Genomic DNA, 20,903 nt, shown 5'->3' on the forward strand with positions numbered 1-20,903 from the left:
CCTCACTCCCCACCCCACCCCACCCCATCCCACCCCCCACCAAAGAGCTGAAGGTGCTGAGCAGCTAGAGGCGGCAAGGGGGCTGACTGCTGCTGCCTGGCTCTTCGGGGTAGAGCTCCCTGCTCACAGGCTACTGTGGGCCTTTGTGCAGACGGTCGCTGAAGGTCTTATATTGCTGGGTTAGCTCTTCTATTTTGGTGGCTGCCAATGAAAGAGAACGGCAAATAGCAAGGTTAGTCAGTCCAGCTGTCCTCGGACCCCGGGCACTCAGTGACGGGTTGAGCCAGGAGCCCCTGACGGGGCCAGGGCCTGGTGAGCTCCGATGGAAGCCCCTGGGGGCCCCAGACAGAGCCCCCAGGCTGGGGTTCACTGGCTTGGCCGGGTCCCTCCCTGCCACTCTCCGCAGAGCCCAGGAGCCAGGGAGGTTCATCATTTGGATGCTGTATGGATTTTGATCAGTCCTTCCTTCAGCTCATCCGAGTCCATCCTCCAGGAGCTCACCTCTCCAGCCCATCCTCTGCCCTCCCACAAGGTTGGCAAGTGGTGTTCAGTCCTGCCCATCCCAAGGGTGAGTGCAAAGCTTGGGCATCACGGTGATGGCTGGGCAGGAATCTCACAGAGAGGAGACAGGCCTGGTCCCAACGAGCCTTCCCACTCACCACCGCCACTCCCTCTGAGGGCACTCACATTTCTCTTACATACAGATAGGATTCGGGGGTGTCATTTCCCTTTACCAAGTCCTCAGATTCTCCCAATCTCCAGATGCCCCAGCCCTGCTCCTGGGCTCCCCCAGATCCAGGTGTATTCCCAGCTCACATGTCACCACTCTGTCCCAGGCCCTCGGTGCTACGTGGCCTTCTCTTGGCTCAGGGTTTGGCCAAGCTGTGCTGTCTCTGCAAGCCTGGGCCCCCAACGCTGCATCCCTGCTACTGTGGATTATGGGAGGCTGGGTCTGGAGTGCGTCCTGGGGCTCCCTCTGGTCTGGACTCAGCCCTCAACTCTGCAACTGCCTCCCTCCTCCTTCCTTCCTTTCTCAGCGTCAGAGATCTCAGCCCATCTCTGTGCTGTTTTTCTTTGCCCTTGTTTGTATATCTGCCCCTTGTCTCTTGAGCCTCGAGATGTTTTCACTCAAGATCTGCCTAACTCTCTCATGGACTGTTCTGAACACTTTGACAACCATGTTTAACCCCTAAGAGTGTCTGCTTAAAGAGTGTCTGCTTGCATTTCTCCTTGCTGGTTTTTCCCAGTTTCCTCAGTATGTGTGGACAAGATGCTGAGTATGTTCATTCAAGTTGGTTGGAAAGTTCTCTTCTCTGAATGACCACTGCCTCTGGCGGTGGAAAAGGGTTGGGGCAAACACAGACAAAGCAGCAAGTGCAGAAAGAGACAATAGGGCAGGAATGGCCCAGGAGGGCTCTGAAGAGCTGCAAGAGTCCTGGGAATGTGGAAGTCCACATGCATGCCTGGGGCCACGAGGGCATCTGGGAGAGACCTGCAAAGGCCCTGAGCCCATGACTTTGCTTGACCTTAAGGCAGGACCAACAGAGGTGCGGAGGAAGGAAACATCGTCAGCCATCTGGCTGAGTGTGGAGGAAAACCATGAAGCTACACGCACAAGTAGCTCACACAACTCCAAATGGGAGAAACTCAAAAGTGACCCCACACCAAGACTGTCAAAAAGAGCCAAAGTGCAAGACAGATCTGAGAACGGAAGATGGAAGAGACTACACCAGGGCCTCCATTACATGTCAATGAACGTGAGTGATCACAGACCCTACTTGGGAGTGTAGGCACCGGGAGAGAATCCTCACCAAGCCGGGCCAGCGCTCAGCTTCAGGCAGGAAGCGGCTGATGGAGTCGCTCTTGTGCGAGGCATGTTCCATCTCTTAGCCTAGTCTGTGGTCACAAAACTATCTGCTTTAAAGTCAGTGGCAATGGACTGAAGGGGGTTTGCCACAGCCCAAGGGACAGAGGCAGCTTTTCACTTGACTAACCCTGAGTTAAGACTCCTCCCAAAAGGCTGCTTTTTTCTTATAACAAAAAACAACAACAATGAAAAACCTTCTCTGAGTGTATTTTTCATAAGAAGAAACTTACTCAGAAACAAAGTTTAAAATTAAATGCAGACACAATTTTGACCTTACCCAATAGCAGGAAGGTGGGAAACAACAAAGCTAGCCCCACAAAGGGGAGAAGCTGGCCTCCCCGCAACAACGGCAGAACCTCACCCCCGTGTGGAACCTCAACTGTTGAAACGAGTTCACTGCAACCTTTCTTAAAGGTTGACAATCACAGGGAAATTCCCTGGGTGATACATGTTCACTGCAGAATATGTGAAGGCTGCAGAACAGGATAAAGAAACAGGAAACAAACTAAACAATCACAACAAACTGGAAAATTCTTCAAGAGATGAGACTACTAAACCACTGTACCTGCCTCCTGAGAAATCTGTATGCAGGTCAAGAAGCAACAGTTAGAACCAGACATGGAACAACAGACTGGTTCCAAACTGGGAAAGGAGTATGTCAAGGCTGTATATTGTCACCCTGCTTATTTAACTTATATGCAGAGTACATCATGCGAAATGCTGGGCTGGATAAAGCACAAGCTAGAATCAAGATTGCTGGGAGAAATATCAATAACCTCAGATATGCAGATGACACCACCCTTATGGCAGAAAGCACAGAAGAACTAAAGAGCCTCCTGATGAAAGTAAAAGAGGAGAGTGAAAAAGTTAGCTTAGAACTCAACTTTAAAAAAAACTAAGATAATGGCATCTGGTCCCATCACTTCACGGCAAATAGATGGGGAAACAATGGGAACTGTGACAGAATTTACTTTCTTGACAAGTTTATACTGGGCTCCAAAATCACTGCAGATAGTGACTGTAGCCATAAAATTAAAAGATGCTTGCTCCTTGGAAGAAAAGCTATGACCAACCTAGACAGCATATTAAAAAGCAGAGACATTACTTTGCTGACAAAGGTCCGTCTAGTCAAAGCTATGGTTTTTCCAGTAGTCATGTATGGATGTGAGAGTTGGACTATAAAGAAAGCTGAGCACCGAAGAATTGATGCTTTTGAACTGTGATGTTGGAGAAGACTCTTGAGAGCCCCTTGGACAGCAAGGAGATCCAACCAGTTCATCCTAAAGGAAATACTCATTAGAAGGACTGATGCTGAAGCTCCCATACTTTTGCTACTTGATGCACAGAGCCAACTCATTAGAAAAGACCCTGATGCTGGGAAAGATTGAAGGCAGGAGGACAAGGAAGGGGGTTACAGATGATCAGATGCTTGGATGGCATCATCAACTCAATGGATAAGAGTTTGAGCAAGTTCTGGGAGATGGTGAAAGATACAGAAGCCCAGCATGCTGCAGTCCATGGGGTTGACATAACTTAGCGACTGAATAACAAACAATCTAAATCACCTCTGACTCTGACACAGAGAAAATCAACATCCATGTGGTAGCTCAACTCCTACAATGGATTCCTCTGCATATTTTCCCTTTAGAAAAGTAAGATCATACTGTGTATTTCACTTTTAACCTGCATTTTCCTTTTAACATTATATGCATTTCCTCATGTCCTTGTAACCAAATTTTGAAACAATACTGTCCCACAATATACACATAACCAGTATCTACCCAAGCATTATCCAAGAATAAAACCTTGAATTATTCCCATTTGTCAGTATTGCAAATGCTGGAACAGTATAACAATAAATAATCGAAAGTGACCTACAGGCTCAGTAACAGAAAACATTAAGCAAATTTTAGCTCATGTCTGAAAGGAAGTGTCTGACGATTGGAATTATGACTTTGAGAACCTGGGTCAATGCTTAAAATGAGGTCCAAGGGAAAGAATATAATAGTGTAGTATGATGTGATTAGATTCAACTTATAAAAAAATATAAAAAATGATGAGAGGTGTACACCTATGGCTGATTCATGTCAATGTATGGCAAAAATCACTACAATACTGTAAAATAATTAGCCTCCAATTAAAATAAATAAATAAATTTTAAAAAGTGATGAGAGGAAACAGAATAGAGGGAAACAGACCAAAACATGAACACTGACCGCTTCTGGGCCACTGTGTTATGCAGTGCTTTTAGTTTCCCTCTGCACGGCTTTAGAGAATCCCCATTTTCCACCATTCATGGTTTTCTTTTCTGATCTGTCAAAAGCATTTTTTAAGGGAAGGAAAACCTTAAGCATCAGAAAAAGAAGAGAACAGGAAGGGACCAGTCCCCAAATGCAGGCCGAGGTGCCCTAAGATGGTCCCGACCACCAATTCGGTGGCCACGGACACAGCAAGGTGTGACCACATACCTAGACTCATGACAGAGCTGTTGTTGCCCCAGCATATCTGCTCGTCCTGCTGCTGGTTCGCCATCTGCACGGCTTTCGCTGAGGTGCTAGTGACTTCCACAGCCACCTTCAATAGCTGGGATGGAGGAACAGAGGGTGGGGACATGTAGGCTTGAATGCCAGTGGTCTGACCCACAGGAGGTGTCTCCTGCTCCCCGCCCCAGTGGACACTGAACACCTGCCTCCAGCAGCAAGGACAGTCACCCACCAGAGCTCCCCAGCATAACTCCATTCCTCCTGGCCCTGCGGGGACACCACACTATCACGGATCACACCCCACACTGGGGCCACACAAAGCCGGGTTTGAGGGGACAGATGGACAGTGCAAAAGTCAGTGTCTCAAGGTCAAAGGGCCTTTCTGATGGGCGAGGACTGTGCCCTAACTCAGCCTGTTGGTAGACTAGCAAAGAACAAGCTGGTCAGAGGTTCAGAAGTCTGGGAGCTTTCTTGTGAGAACACTAAGGCCAGTGCCATGGGAGCCCTGAGTCGATGGCAGAGTGTCATGTGTGGCAAGTGTGCACATAATCATAACCAAAGATAGCAGTCTGGGTTCCAGGGATCGGAATCAATCCTGAGGCCATCAGCTCAGCCATGTGAGGTCGCCTTTTCCTGTGTGTCCGAACTGGGTCAAGGGCCCAGACGGGCAAGCATCCGTCTGTCTGTATGGCACCGCTCTGGGCCACGCGAGGACGAACACCTGCTTGAGCGTTTTGTGCAGACAGGCTGAGGCCAACACCGGGACAGAAGCTGTAGGCTGGGACGAGAGTCTCCCACGGTCAGCTGGGGCCCAGCATAGACAGTGCACATACCTCTTCTGCGCCTGCAGTTGTGGCTTGGTGGGCACCCTCATGAAGGGCAGGGGGACCCATGGCGGGACATCCCCAGCACCCCTCCTCCCCTCTATAGCCTCAACCTGCCTTTAAGTTTCAGCCTGAGGCCTGGAGCCTGGAGCTCAGCCGGTCCCCGCCCTTGGGTGCCTCGCTGGGGGTACAGTGGCCCCTGGGAGGGGCCGGGGGAAGGGTAATGCTTACTTGGCTGCATGACATCAGGGTCTGGTACACGGCTTGGACGATGGGGCCACATGGATGGAGGTAGGGGCCTGGGCGCTGGCAGTACTCGCTCAGCTCGTCATCGTAGACTTGCAGGAAAGCCACGACAAGCTGATGGAAGTCAGAGATGACCAGGCGCAGCTTCTGGTCCAGGGTGCTGGCGTGGGCGCTGCCCACAGCAGCTCCTTGCTGTGCAAAGCACTGCGAAGTCAGGGGTGGAGGCTGTCCTGCCTGCCACGGGGCACCAGGCAGGGCCCTAAGCCACTTGGAGAGGTGGGGGTCTGCTGGCCACTCCATGCTTCCAGAAACCAGGAGGCAAACAGAAGACCGGAGGCCTGCAGGGACCTCAATGTCCTCCTGAGGACCTTAGTGGCAATGAAGACAAGTCTGGGGCTGCAGGGAGGGCTGCAGGAGAAAGCCCAGGAAAAGCCCAGGGTGCCAGGCCTGGCACAGGGCTCCCCTCCAAAGCTGGTCCTTTCCACTCCTGGAAAAGCCTCCCCTCTCCGGCCATCACATTCTAGAAACTGGGCCATTTCAGCACATGCGCCACCTCATTCAGGCCTCCCAACACGCTTGTCGAAGAGACAGAGCTGTCTGAGGCTTCAGGACATCCGGCGGGGGCCCCCTGCAACCCCCTTGTGGCCGGCACCTCACCTCTACCTGGAGTGCCTGAAGCTTTGAGGCGCTTTTCTGCAGCTGCTGGGCCAGTTCTGCCACCTTCTCCTCCTCTGACTTGACCGAGGGGCTGGCCCTGCAGGGAGACAAGGGGTGACTTCTGCCTGGTGCCATCACAGGCACTGGGGCACCTGTGGACCACGCACAGGAGGCTCCATCCCAGCCAACAGGCCACCTACCCCTGCCTGTTGTCACTCTGCTTGTCGAGAAGTGGCTGCACGTCCATGGGCCACGGTTCACACTCAGGTCTCAGGAGCATCTGCAGGCAAGGGCTGGAGAAGAGCTCCCCCAGCAGCCCCTCGGTCTTCTCCCTGGTGTCCTCAAAGCGCTCCTCTGTGCTGCAAAGGCAGCCCCAGGGCCACGCTGTCAATGCCAGAAACCAGACAAGACCAGTGAAGGGGCCAGGAGAAGGCATCTCCTCTGGTCTCTGAGAGCCCGCCCACCTGCAGGAACAGCCCAGGTATCCGTCCTCGGTGGGGTGAGCCTGCGTTCCCCTGGGATGGAGCATGGGGGAGTTCCTGCTGGGAAGATGTGCCCAGGGGACTTGGAGGAGCAAGGGCGCTCAGCAGCTGATTCGGGCAGGGCCTGTGCCAAGCTTTACCTGGAGCAGCTGGAGCCGTTGACACTCAGGCTGCGGACCACATCCAGCAGTTGGTCCATGAAGTGCAGCTGCTTCTGGGTGCAGGCCCGGCCCTGGGCAGGGAAGGGCACATGCACTCACTAGCCCGATGTACCAGGGGCCCCCTGCTGCCCCAACGGGCCAGTAGCCCCCCCAGGCTTCCACCTGGCAGGTTTGTGGACAGGTTCAGGACACCCAGCACAACAAGACAGGCAGTGGATGTGGCCACGTCACACCCACTAATTCGTGGCCAACAGGGACTCATTCCCCCATAGGCGACATGCAGCCAAGCCTTACAGCCAGAGTCCCTGAGAGCAGCTGAGTCACCCTCTGCCCCAAAAGCAGCTGGGATGCCCGGCCGGGAGTGATCCAATCAAGAGCTCAACTCCTTTCGGAAAGGGGAAGAGGGCCGAGACCAAGCCCTGTGATGCAAATTCAATCTGGGAGAGCCTGTGTGAATATGGGCTGTAAACACAGCCTGCTCCGAGAGCCCTGTGAGCAGCAGCGTTTAGAGTGGGCAGAGAAGGGGAGGGCCAAGGGGGCCCAGGCAGCCCCGGGGAGGCAGCAGACTGGGACACAGGGTCACATTCTGCTGTCTTGTTTGCAGCTCAGTTCCCGTCCACAAGCATCATGGTTGCAGCTGCCTGGCACTCCCTGCAAGCCTGGCTCCCACCTGCATAGCCACAGGGACGGGGCCAGTGCCTCTGCAAGCTCCTGGCATCTCTACTTCCATGCCCCCTGGCCTGCCACTGGGGGCATGACTACCTCGTGTCGCCTCCTTCTCCCAACCGGCCCCAAACAACACCAAGCCAGAATGATACACCCAAAGGGCACCCTGCGAGTAGGAGATGGGGCGTGGGACACTGTCTAGACGGAGGAAAGCCTGGGCAGAAACGTGAGACCAAGTGTCACTCAGGATCTCACAAAGCCTTGACCCACGGCCTGGGCTGCCCACCAGCCCCTCTGCAGCAGACCAGCTCCAGGAGCCCCACCAGCTCAGGAAAGGGTAAGCCGCTCCTCACAGCCTGTACACTGAAAACTACAAAACATCTCCAAGAGAAATTTAAGAAAACCAAACTACATGGAACAACAGCCCACGTTCAAGGATAGAAAGACTTATTAGAGGTGATGGTAATACTTGCCAAAGTGATCTACAGATTCAACATAATCTCCATCAAAAGCTCAGTTTTGCACAAACTGACAAACTGATTCTAAAATTCATATGGAAATTCGAGGTACCCCTAAAAGTCAAAACAATCTGAAAAAGAGCAAAGTTGGAGGACTGACGTGTTCACAATTTACTGCAAAGCTACAGTCATCAAGGCATTCTGCTACTGGCATAAAGACAGGCATACAGATCAATGGAATAGAATTGGAGAATCCAGAAATAAAGCCTCACTTTTACATTCATCGCTTTTCAACAAAGATGCCCAAACAGTCCAATGAGGAAAGAATGGTCTTTTCAACAAATGGTTGATTAACTGGAAAAACTGGACAGACACACACAAAAGAATGAAGTTGGATACACACCTTACACCCATACATAAAACTAACTCAAAATGGGTCAAAGATCTACATATAAGAGCTAAAAATACAAAACTGTTTTTCAACAAAACTCAAAAATTTTGTACTCCAAAGGACACATCTAGAAAGTTGAAAGACAATCCACAGAATGGGAGCACGTATTTATAAATCAACTATCTGATGTGACTTGTATCCAGAATATATAAAAAATTCTTACATCTCAAAAATAAAAAGATAACCCAATTAAAAAATGTGCAAAAGAACTGAATAGAGACATTACTCCAAAGAAGATACACAAATGGCCAATAAGCACATGAAAAGATGTTCAACATCATTAGTCATCAGGGAAATGCAAATCAAAACCACAATGAGGAAAAAAAAAACCACAATGAGATAGCCCTTCACACCCACCAGGATGGCTCATATCAAAAAGATGAACAATAACAAGTGTTGGTGATGATGTGAGAAACTGGAACCCTCACACAATGCTGGTGAGAATGTGAAATGGTTAGACATTTTTGGGGTTCCTCGAAAAGTTTAACATATTCAAAGAATTCTGAAAGTTAGGTAATTCTACTCCTAGCTATTCATATATACTGAAGAGAACCGGAAACATGTCTTCTGTCAAAAATGTATAAGGCACAGTTGGAGCATCATTATTTCTAAAAGCCAAAACATGGAAATAATTATTTCAAATATGCTTCTTATATTTTAAGGGGAGGTGGCAGGGTTTCAGAGTAGGTTTAAGGGTGGCTGCCTTTGTATGGAAACCCATGGTAGGCAACACATGGAGGAAAATACATGGGCTCAGAAGCCAGAAGGTTGGGTTCAAGAGGCCAGGCTCTGTTACAGAGTAACCTTGAGAGAGCTGTTTTGTCACCTTCCCGGGGAGATGGCATATGACAAGGACCTGCTATCTGGGGGAGGAGGGGGATGACAGTTACTGGCACGTAAGCCAGAGCACCTCCTCAACTGCTTCAACCAGCCCCTCACCTCATCCTAGGAATGGCAGGGATCCACCCAAAGGAATCCTATGGGGTCCTACCCCAGGGGCTAAGGATGCTGGCTCCTAGGGAAGGAGTCTTCCCAGAATCACCCCAGCATCATGGAGGCCCCCAGCCCACAGGGACAGGGGGCTCTCTCTTACCTTCAGGAGCTCCTGGTCATCCAGCCCACACAACATCAGTTCATGGCCCAGTTTCACCATCTCTGCTGGAACACAAGGGTCCAGTTACCGCAGACAGTCACCCAAACAGGGGGATGCCAGGCACCCTGGCCAAGTGCCAAGGGGTTCCCTGCTAAAGGAGATCAACAAGGAAGCAGATGGCGGATACCCTGGGGTGCCAGCATGGCCTCCTGCTGTGTGACCTCCACCTGGTCACTGCCCTTCTCTGGGAGCTAGGTTCCTCACCTGCGATGAGAGGTTGCATTCAATGCTCTTCCATACAGGCAACGCTGGCTTCCAACAGAAGCCCGCCAGCTGCCTGGGGAGCCCACAAAGGCCAGGGCACCTTCCAAAGATGCTGCATGCCACTCTTTCAGAGACCTCGGCAAGCCACAGCACAAGGAACCATCTCACATTTGTCAGTTTCATACAGGCCCTTGACGCCATCACACCCCTTCCTCTTGCAGGCAGCCCTAGCAGGTGGCTACTCTTACATTTCACAGATTAGGAAACTGAGGCCCTATGTGGTGCAAGGAATCCTCAACTGCGCCTTCCAGGGAATCCTGGGCATTCTCCAAAGAACCAGATGGTACGCCACGACTTGGAGCCACAAAGCCGGGGGCCAGTGCAAGCTCTACATCCCACCTAGCCCTGCAGCCCCTGACCCCAAATCCCTGCAAATGCCTACATCTGAGTCTCATCAAGTCCAGCAAATGGTCCCTTCACTAGAAATCCAGGATCTGGGTGGCATTCCCCTCTTCCAGTGCCCCACACCCATCTCAGCACAGCGGGTCAGGGACCCTGTTAAGCCCAAAGTCAGGATTATACGGCCCTCCTTGGAATACAGGCCTGCGTCCTTCTGCAGTCCACCAGGCCTGGCCTGGTCTGGTCTGGCCCTGTCGCCCCTTGGACCTCACCCCAGCCCTGGCCCCTTGCTCTGCCCTCTACCGCAACCACCCTGGCCTCCTGGCTGTTCCTAACTCCTGCCTTGGTGCTTGTTTTTCTCTCGCCCCAAACACTATTCTTCCTGAGATCTGCCTGCCTCTCTTCCTTCCTTCCCACATGACTCTTGTTATTTAAAGGGGAGGCCTTCCCCAGCCATCTTACGTCAACAGTGCCACCCTTCTCCCAGCCCACCCGAGCACCACCCTGCCTTCACCTGCCTTTGTTTATGGTGCTTCTCAGCATCTGATACACTGAGAAATGTCGCCACCTCCTGTGTATCACCTGTCTCCTAGCTAGCAAGCAAGCTCCACAAGAGCAGTGCTGGGTGTGGAGCGGGTGCTCCTTAAATGTGAACGGGTGACTTGTGATCCCCATTCCGCGTGTCACAGTTTCTCCCAATTACACTCTTCCTCAAGCGCTCACATCTACCACCTGCTCTGCCACCCAGGGACCCCCCACAGGGTGGGCCAGGCTGAGCTGCTCACCCACACGTTACTAAGGAGGAAACTGAGGCTGGGAATGGTAACACCATGGTAGGTACCTGTGCGTGCATGTTCAAGGATTCACTTGTGACCCCATGACCAGGCTGGCCCGGCCTCAACGGGCCCCAAGACACAACCCATGTCAGCCTTGGGACAGGCCTCAGATAGCTAATGTGGCAGGGCCAGCAGGGGCACGGATCAGGAATCTGGGATCCAGCTCACCCACCCTGGGGCGGGGGTGGGGCAAACACAGACTCGCAGAAGGATGGACCTTCGGAAACATTGCTGTGTGGGTGAAGAGCTAGCCAGCGCCTTCAGGACTGCAATTTGCTCCCTTTTACCTAGTGCTCGTTGCTGGCTTAAGGACAGTTTCTGCCAAAAACGGATTGAAAAGAAGCAGTTCTGAGATAAGCCCCCACACAGACCTGCCCAGTAATGCCTTATGTCATAGGCATGCACACACACCCAAGCACAACGTGGTCTAATCACTGGTGGCATCAGCGAGAATGGCTGTCTCTGCCCCCCAGCACCCTAGTGGATGGGCTGGCAGGGTCTGCTTCACAGGCACAAGGGAGGGCAGATCCCAGCAGGCTCTGGGGACATCCACTGAAAACACCAGTCCACTGGACAATCCACCAATCTACTAAGGAGGCCACGCACCAGGTCAGAACGGCCAGAATCCACCGTTCAACACCAAATTCCCGTAATGGAGGAGACCCACCTTGGATCTTCACTTCGGCTGACGCCCCCTTCAGAGAGCTGAACCTGTCGAGCCAGGAGGGACAGACCCTGCAGGCAAAGAGCAAAAGCAGTCAGGCATGAGTGGACTGCAGGGGGCCCTCACATCTCTCCTTACAGATGCTCTCAAAAGGGAATCTTCATATCCAGGTGCTAAATGGAAAACTCACTTTAAAATAGATAATCTTATGTGATTTCAACTCCATAAATTATCAGCGAAACACAAAACCAGTTCACCTCGGAAACATGAATTTGAGTACTGACATTAAAATTCTCACAATAAAAACATGAAAGGACTGCCCAAGCGGAAAGAAAACTGAATTCCTCAGAGCTCTGACACCTTTCCAGGAGGAACCCAGGGACTGGCTTTGCTTGCAATCACGGTGCAGGTCTGTTTGAAGAATGTGTGAAAAGGACCTCCCTGGTCTGGCATCCTCACAGGCCGGGCCTGGGCCCCTCTCCTTGCATGTGGCTGACTGCCCTTCTCCACCTGCAGGGCTTTCTTCCCATCCAAGCCAAGCACACCAAGTTGGCTCCAGCTGATCCGGTGAAGCCCACCGCTGGCTGACATTCACCACCCCAGGGAAGCCGCGGGAAGGCTGGACCCGCCTATAACCATACTGGCATCCCTCCACCACTGCAAGTCCTGGATGCGGTCCTTCCGCTGGGCTCTCACCTCCCAGACTTTGGGCTCACCAAGGCCAGGAGCCAACTTTCTGTTGTGTACTTCTAGGCCCTAACAAACACAGCAGCCAGCACTGAAAAGGCGGCTGGTGAGCATTAACGAATGAATGACCACAGCCTCTTGTCACAGACTGATCCACCATTAGTAAGGGCCCATGCCTATCTCTTTCAACAGAGGGGCGTCTTCTGTTCTTAAACTAATGTAAGTCAACAGGCAATGATGCTACCCAAGGTCACAGCTCTGAGCCATTTGAGGGCTCCTAGCATGGTGGGCTCTGGGATCACAGTACCAGCCTCCCAGGTGGGGAGACAGCCATCCTACCTGTCCCCTTGGCCTGGTGGAGCCCTAGCCTTAACAATACTGCACAGATAAACAGGAGAGTGGCCACTGGTAAGCATCTTGCCTTAAGATGCCAAGGTGAAGGGTGGGATAATTTGAGAGAATAGCACTGAAACATGTATATTACCATATGTGAAATAGATCACCAGTCCAAGTTCGATGCATGAGACAGGGCACTCAAAGTCCCTGAGGGATGGGAAGGGGAGGGAGGTGGGAGGGGGGTTCAGGATGGGGATTCAGGATGTACACCCATGGCTGATTCATGTCAATGTATGGCAAAAACCACTACAATATTGTAAAGTAATTAGCCTCCAATTAAAATAAGTAAATTTTTAAAAAGAAGTTGCCAAGCTGATGGGCAGAAACATTTCCAGACACAGACCAGCAGGCATCACAAGTGATACAAAGCCCAAGTCTCCCACTGTGTCTCCTCCGTAAGGGGGCACAGTCTGAGCATGGCAACACCAGCTCCGAGGTCCAGGCCTGGTGCAGCAGTCAGGCCATGTGAAGGGCGCTCCAGCTGCTGGCCAGGGAGCCCCAGGATAACTGGGACCAAGAACCCGCCCAGCTCTAGTAGGGTTGGGGCCCAGGCCTCACCCTAGGGACCTGCTGACTGTCTCAGCATGATGGTGGGAGAGGACAGCGCAGGTGTTCGGTGGAAAAGGCTCACTGTTCTTTCCCTGTGGCCATATCTGCCCCAACCAGGCTGGGGCCTGGGGGGGGGGGGCTGGGAGCAAGTGGGGGCCACCCTGACACCCCCACCGCAGGACTGCAGGGAAGAGGGAGACAGGACAACAGCCTCAGCTGTGCCACCTGTCTTAAATTACTCATTAAGGCACCCATTCCTTCTGTCAAAGAGGGCTGAGCCAGAAGGGGTAGGAAAGGGAAGTGCCACCATGTGAAAAGCTGGGAGGCTGGCCCTGGGCCTGGTTGCCAGGCAACATTCCCACTCACAAAGCACCAGAGAGCCAGGAGCCCTCACTGATCCATTAGGCTGAACCACAGCAAACCACTTCAACACACTCAAGAATAAATCCCCCAAAGCCTAAGTGACCTCACTCAGAAAGGACTTTCATTAAAGTTGCTTTTCCTGAAGCAGCAGGGAGCAGGGCAAAAACTAATAGTGCTCAAGGCCTCGAAAGCAAGTAAAGCTCCTCGGGCACCAAGGAAACCCACGAGAGTTGAACTCAGAGATCCAGGGGCCCTGTGGCTCTGCCTTGCCCATGCTGAAGGCCAGCTTGGCATACGAGCCACCAAGACCACCATGCTCAAACCCACCCCCCAGTCAATGCTGCATGCAGTTCCCAGGTTCCACCCAGAGGAAGGTGAATATGTGGCCCTAAACGAGGCTGAAATGGTGAAGCCATGTGCAAAGAAGCCAAGAGGAAATTGGAAGAAACTGGACTCTGTGAAATCCTCTTTGGCCATCGAGAGGTCTACAGCACTTCTGCCAGCTTGGGATCATAAAAATCAATCGGACATTCCCTGGTTGCTTCTTAAAAAGATTGTTTCTTGTATTTAAAAATGCACTAAAAGCATCTGAGGGCCGTAGCCAGACTCATCCACTGCCCCCCCCCTGGCCAGCAGAGGGACCTGGTCCCCAGTTGCCTGGGCCAGGCAACTTTGGGCTCCCTCCCAGAAGAGCCTCTCTAAGGCCTGACTTTGGCCCCCTTCCTGTGTTCAAGATCTCCAAACTAGCCCAGGCCATCCTCACTTCTATCCCAGGTTCCTGGACCAGGCACTAGTCCTTCCAGGACCAACAGTGCTTGTCACGTGAGCCACTGCCATTCCAAGCCAGGCTCCAGTCTTTTCCCTGCCTCTAGCCTCTCCCCTCCAAACCCATCCAACACAGAACTCCCAAGTGACCCTGCCAAAAATGCCAATTTCACATGTCACTCCCCTGGTCCAGGTTCTTTCTGCCATTCAAGTCACTGCTGCTTGGTTCTCTCTCCCACACCTTGACTCCCCGCTCCTATGGAAACCAGTGTCCGCCATGACCTGTTCCTTCCCAGATCAAACGCAACCTCCTCCATGCCAACATCCCAGCACTCAGACAACAGAGGTGTGCCCAACACTGGGATTGGTGCCTGAGCCTTCTGCACCCCCAGTTCCTTGGAGACACCTATCAGTGTCTGAGGAATGGTATCCCAGTGAGCATGTGTCTGTGTGCCCACTTGTCACCTCAGACCCTAGAGCACATCTCAAGTATGTGCAGCACCAAACTGTGACCTGGGGCTAGTGGCTGGACACATGGTGCAGCTGTGTGTGTGTTTGTGTGTGCCTGGCACCGTGCAAGGGAAGCCAAGTCTGCCCAGGTCCCTGCGTGGCACACATACAGGATCCTACACAGCCTACAAAGACCTGGCTCACACATCCTGTCTCCTTTTAAAGAAAATCTCCAGGTCCCAGGGCAAAACATGCCCATCTTTACCCTGGACACCCATAGCCTCTTGAGCACACCCCTGCCAGAGCCCTCAGCCTGTTGGCTTTGTCTTGGCCTGCTGTCCTGTCTGGCTCTCCAGGTCACTGGGAGCCGCTGGTAGGAAGGCACTGGGATTGGTACCTGAGCCTTCTGCACCCCCAGTTCCTTGGGGACACCCATCAGTGTCTGAGAAATGGTACCATGACCCAAAGGATTGGGAAATGGGGTCTTGGCCTTGGCTTGCCACTCCTCAGTAGTAAGACCCCAGATAGTTCTTGACTCCACCCTGAACCTCAGCTTCTCAGTATGAAAATGAAAGGTCTGAAATACATCATTTCCCAGATCCCTGCCAGCTCTGTAAGTAGTAGTTACAGCCAGAAAAACGCTCAGAAGCCAAGCTCAGCTACAGCACAGCTGTGAAGAAACAAGCTGAAGCGCTCTCCAGGACATTTTCTCCCCAGATCCGAGCACGACTTCACTTCTTGTCTAAGCAGCTGCTCTCATAGTGACTAGAGACGGTGGGCACTTTCTCATATAAAGAAGAAACCCCATCTTCCCCTGTGGGTTGAGTGGTGTCTGTGTACCCAAGAGAGGGGGAGGAAGAAAGCAGGTTGTTACCGTGTGCACATCCACTCCAAGATTTCCAAGCGGTACTTCGAGGGGCTACACAGCAGTTCCTGAATGGTCTTTGGTTCTGTGATATAAAGACCGTCAAGGAAGGGGCAATTGAGGTCCTAAACAAGAAAGGAAAAGCCAGGAAGTTTTAGAAAGGCAACATCAGTGAAAGGTTGAAACACACAGCAGTAATCATGCTCTCAGTGCATCTCCATTCACGCACGTTCCCGGCCGCAGGGCAGCCACCAGGCAGGTGACACAGACCCCCAGCGCCGGACCACGGGTAGCGGTCTTGATCACGCCCAGAGTTCAGTCTCCTTCATCTGCAGCTCCAGGTGCCCACCACTTTGCGTCTTTTTTGGAGGCCCCCTAGAGGCAGAAGCGGTAGTTTGACTTGGTAGCAACTAGGGGTTATGGTGAGAGTCGGATATTGGCCGTAGAGCAAAGGGAACCTGGAAAGGGCCCACGGGGCCAATCACGGATCGGGGGGAGGGGGCAGGCGAGGGGAGAGGTGTCGAGGAGGGGAAAGGAGAGGGAATGAGGGGAGAGCTGGTCGCAGCCCCGGGGCCACCGCCTGACCTCGCGGGGAAGCGTCTTCACCACCGATGTCACCAGCATTGGCTGAAGAAAACTCAAAGCGGGAGGCATGCACTCCGCCCATCTGTCTCCCCCAGACCCTGCGACCTCCTCCTAGAAGCCAGGATCTGTGGCCCCATATTCCCGCCACCCGCCCCTGCACTCCTTCCGCACGCCAGGCCTTAAAGCATCCGCGGGACAAAAGTTTAGGCGCCTGAACTCCCAGGCACAGGCCACAGAGACAGCAAAGTGAAAGCCTAAGGCCACCCAGGGAGCGGAGACGGACAGCCTACGAGCCTCCCCCCAGCAGCGGCGATCCGGGCCTTGCGAGCCGCCGCCGACTTCTGCAGCCCCGCCGCCCAGACCCCTCCGCCCAGGGGCAGCTCCCGGGGCCTCACGGCACCTTCAGCTTCGCGAAGACCTCTACGGCTGCCTGGAACGAGCTGTCGTCACTCCCAACCTCATAGCCGCCGCCGCCGCCAGGCCCCAACTCGGCCATGTTTCCCGCTCGAGGCCGCGCCCTGCCCACGCCCCCAGCTGACTGGCTGGCCCAGCTACCAATCAATCGCGAGCCTAATGTCCCTCCCGCCTACCCGCCTGCGCCGTAGCCGGGGCATTGCGCAGAGACGCATCCCGCCCCCTCCTCCACCGTGCCTTCCCATTGGGCAGTGGCTCCGCCCAGGAGGCTGACCTCGAGGAAAGGGGGAGGAGCCGGGGCTGGCACTTGGTCCAAGGCTCACGCACTAAGCTCCAGCCCGCCGGCCCGGGGTGGAGGACGCGGCGGGAAGAACATCCTCCAGGAGAGGGCGCTCCTGCCCTCTTCCCTCGATAAAGGGGGAACCTGGGTGACGGGACAGAACTGGGACTTCAGCGTCCCACGTCCCAGCGCCGGTCTCTGTCTCCGTTTACCCACACTCACAGCGTAGTTAGAAAGAGGTTTCGTGGATTTGAATCTGGCTAAAGCTGTGTGTCTTTGGACAGGCTACCTAACCTCTTTGTGCTTCCTTGCACGCACCTAATGTGGATACTGAGAGCACTTACTTCACTGGGTTGCTATGAGGGCGGAATGAGGTAAAAATTTATATAAAATACCCAGGGCAATACCTGGCATGTGAAAAGCACTATGTACATGTTTACTAGTATTATGCTCCTTTCACCTACCCCTCCTCCACTCTGTCTTTGACCTTCTGGAAGGTTCTGTGTCTCCTTCCTGCCCTGGCCACTTAGAAATGTCTTTGCGCCTCTCAGGCCCCTCAAACTCAATGAGTCTGAAATGACATTTGTCAGCCTGTCCTCTGCCACACCTCCAAAACCCCCAGCTCAGTGAATGCCCGCATCCCAGGGGCCTGCTGATCAGATGAGATAGGAAGGAGCTGGAGGGTGGCTGATGCTCAGACAGTGGGAAACCAGCAGCAAAGAGCTGCTGCCAGCTCTCCTTGATTGTCTCCAGAGTCTGTCCCTGCTCAGTGCCCCATCCTGCCATCTCCTGGAGGGTGGCATCAGAGGGCAGGGCTAGAGGGCAGGAGACCTGGAAGAAGGCAACTTCAGTCCTTTGAGTGACAGGAGAGGGCTCAGCCATGTTCTGGAAGGAAGGGATGGGCAGGAGTCTGGGCTAAGAGGAAGGGACCCCAGCCTGGCCTTGTGGAGCAGGGCCTGATTCCCTAGTGAATGGTTTGGAATTCCAAGCTATTCTGAGAACACGGAGCCTCTAAACTTGAGCTGAAGGATGCCCCAGCCTGGACTCGGGGACACAGAGATTTGCAAAAGCACTGTAAGATCCCTTCCCCCTCCAATGTGGCTGCTACCTTGGGCACTTCTTACCGCTGAAGGCTGTAGGGGGCTTTGGGTTTTTTTTTTTTTTAATCTTTTTTCCCCCTCTTTTTCTGTTTTTGTTTTTCTTTCTTTTTAAAAAATTTCATTTCCATCACAGCCTTAGCTCAGACGTTCAAATTCTTGTGGGTATTTCTGTGGATCTTTCCTAGGACTAGGGAATTTGGCCGGAGAAACTATGGCAGTGTGGTGGCCTCCCCACCCTCCCCATATCCTCTGCTCCTGAAGATCAAGAAGAAACCAGCCTCTGTGTATTCTGGAAGAAAATTCCCCTTCTCCACCCAGCTCTATGGAGCCAGTAGTCTAAACAGCCCTTCCCCGATTCAACAGCTCTGTCTATGGCACAGGATGGGATGTGGTGGGATTGTCAGGGCCTTGATGGGAGAAGACCATCTCAAAGGGTCATTCAGGTCTGTCCCCTGCATGGAGAGCCCACTGGCCAGCCCTCAGCTCATAGAGATGGCAGCAGCAGGCCTCAGCTTCCCCTCCCACACCACCCCCGAATCATGGTGCCTCCCAAGCCTCATCCACAGGAAAGACTGGAGACTGGGATGGGAACAGAGACTACTGGGCCTCTCTGGGTGGGGTATAAAGGACTGCAGAGTGGTAGACGCCTCTGGAAATGTGGACTCAAGTTCAATACAAGGAAGTGCTTCTCTCAGAGGGCACTGTCAAAAACACTAGCTTGGCTCCCTGGGAAAAGGGAGGGAGCTCTCTGTCTTGGGAGGTATGCAAGCTCAGGGAGGCAGGGAGGATGTGGACAACTGTGTTAGGGGGCATGCCTGCCCAGAGCTCATGGCTTCTGTGCAAGAGGCCTGGGCAGGTCAAGACCTGAAGGATAATGTCCGCCTGAGAGGGGATGGGGCTGGGCGTGGGGGGCACAGATGTCAGCAGAGACCGCAGGGCCCTGCACAGACCTGAGCACTGAACCAAACTCCTGATCGTGGGGGAAACTTGGCCATGTGTCAGTGCTTGGAAAAGAGGCTGGAAAATGAGACCAGTTGACAGGTACTGGCCTCACTGTGTCAGGGATGGCTGGCAGCGAGCGGTGGTGGCTGAGGCAGCCAGCCACGTGATGCACCTGGCCTTGTGCCTTGGGCACGAAATGTATAGTCAACCAGATGGCTTCACCCCATGGCCTCCCTGCCCTGGAGCAGTGGGCTGCTGGCAGGAGCTGTACAGGGCATCACGTGAAAGGAAGGGCTCCAAGAGCATCTTGGCCCCAAAGTTGCAGCTGCCATTAGCAGCAGACCCCAGGGTGCTGGGGGAATCTGAACCAGGTCCCCGCCCCCAACAGCCAGTCAAAGAAAGCAGAAGTTCAAGGTTTACCTCTCCAGTAAGGAAGAGACTTCCCTGTAGCTCAAATGGTAAAGAAATCTGCCTGTGAGGGTTCAGTTCCTAGGTTGGGAAGTTCCTCTGGAGAGTGAGTGAGTGAAGTCGCTCAGTCGTGTCCAACTCTTTGTGACCCCATGAACTGTAGCCTACCAGGCTCCTCCGTCCATGGGATTTTCCAGGCAAGAGTACTGGAGTGGGTTGCCATTTCCTTCTCCAGGGGATCTTCCCGACCCAGGGATTGAACCCGGGTCTCCCACATTGTAGGCAGACACTTTACCATCTGAGCCACCAGGGAAATCTCCTCTGGAGAAGGGAATGGCAATCCACTCCAGTATCCTTGCCTGGAGAATTCCATGGACAGAGAAGCCTGGCGGGCTACAGTCCATGGGGTCACAAAGAGTTGTCACAAAGACTTGGACACAGACTAACGCACACACACAAGGAAGAGAAGGAAGATTTGCTTCAGCTGCCTCTGAGACAGGCTGAAGGCCTTGTTCCACAAAAGGGGAGCTTTTGAAGGATGGAGGATCCCTCCAGTGCCCCACTCCCCATACCCCTGAGATTCCCCAGTAAGAAAATGAGATCAAAGGACTCCTCACCACATCCTCTGGTGAGCACCAAATGCAGGCTCCTGAGAAAAGGGCACATGTCTGTGTGTGTGTGTGTGTGTGTGTGAGAGAGAGAGAGAGAGAGAGAGAGATTTCAGGAGAAGAATTCCATTAGTTATGGGTTGAGGCACTCTGTAGAAGTACGTGGCTGGGCCTGGCATTGGATCTGGGGGAGAAATGACACAGGGTGATGAGGCCAGGCTGAGGAAGGTCTGAGTTCAAGGTTCTCCAGGAGAGGCAAAGTGAGAGGGCTGTCTCCCCCCTCTGTCTTTCCTGCCCGCCCTCTTCCTGGACCTCTCTCATCTGCTCCAGACTGAGACAGCAGGCTGGACTGTTGGTCACCCATCCACCCAGGTGCCCAGGGCTTGCAGCCAGCCCACGCCATCTGTGCCAGCCAGAAGCCCACTCCAAAACAAACCATCTTCACACGGATAGAAGGAGGGGTAGAGGACATGAACATGGGACACTTACCAATGAGACTGGGAAGAGCCTCAAGGCTGCAGGGACCCCAAACTTTGTCATCAGCAACAGACCAGAAGGGTTCTGGGAACAAGAATGACACCAGCTTTCCTTTGGGGGGGGGGCTGCCATTCACCCACCCAGAGGCTCTGGGGACTGGCCTGGCCACACACTGGGGTGGCATAAGTCTGGAGGACCCCAGAGCTGTGTCTATGGGCCTGACAGACATGGGCCTGCCTGGAGGGGAGGCTTGGGGGAGTCTTGGGGTCTCTGGTCCTAGCCCTGGCTGGCTAAGAATATCAGCCTAGCAGCTACCTGATGAAAACCATCAGGAACGTTCTCATTCTCAGCCTGTGTCCACATTGAGCATATCTGCTGGCGCAAGAGGATGAAGCAGTTTCCCTGGGACCTTGGCCTCCTCTTTCTGTCCCTTGTGAAACCTACGCTAGAACAGGGGTAGGGC

The 20,903-nt window shown here is 53.3% G+C and overlaps 1 protein-coding gene across 5 annotated transcripts; it reads right to left on the bottom strand.

Moving 5' to 3' along the window:
* Positions 1-28: 28 nt before the first annotated feature.
* Positions 29-16,748, bottom strand: HAUS7 (HAUS augmin like complex subunit 7). Of its 5 annotated transcripts, none has more exons than XM_020885437.2 (10): positions 16,612-16,748; positions 15,636-15,751; positions 11,555-11,622; positions 9,389-9,450; positions 6,700-6,791; positions 6,278-6,436; positions 6,078-6,174; positions 5,406-5,624; positions 4,336-4,450; positions 29-201 (listed from the first exon to the last, which is right to left on the bottom strand). In XM_020885437.2, exons 1-10 carry the CDS (start codon positions 16,705-16,707, stop codon positions 131-133), a joined length of 1,095 nt encoding a protein of 364 aa, XP_020741096.1. In that variant the 5' UTR covers positions 16,708-16,748; the 3' UTR covers positions 29-130. The 5 variants fall into 5 exon arrangements, with proteins under 5 accessions (XP_020741096.1, XP_070319075.1, XP_070319073.1 ...); XM_070462974.1 differs by having other exon boundaries at positions 5,406-5,612; positions 6,084-6,174; positions 9,389-9,453; XM_070462972.1 differs by having other exon boundaries at positions 6,084-6,174; positions 9,389-9,453.
* Positions 16,749-20,903: the final 4,155 nt, after the last annotated feature.

Source organism: Odocoileus virginianus, unplaced genomic scaffold, assembly GCF_023699985.2.
Source record: "Odocoileus virginianus isolate 20LAN1187 ecotype Illinois unplaced genomic scaffold, Ovbor_1.2 Unplaced_Scaffold_18, whole genome shotgun sequence".
Classification (NCBI taxonomy): Eukaryota; Metazoa; Chordata; class Mammalia; order Artiodactyla; family Cervidae; genus Odocoileus; species Odocoileus virginianus.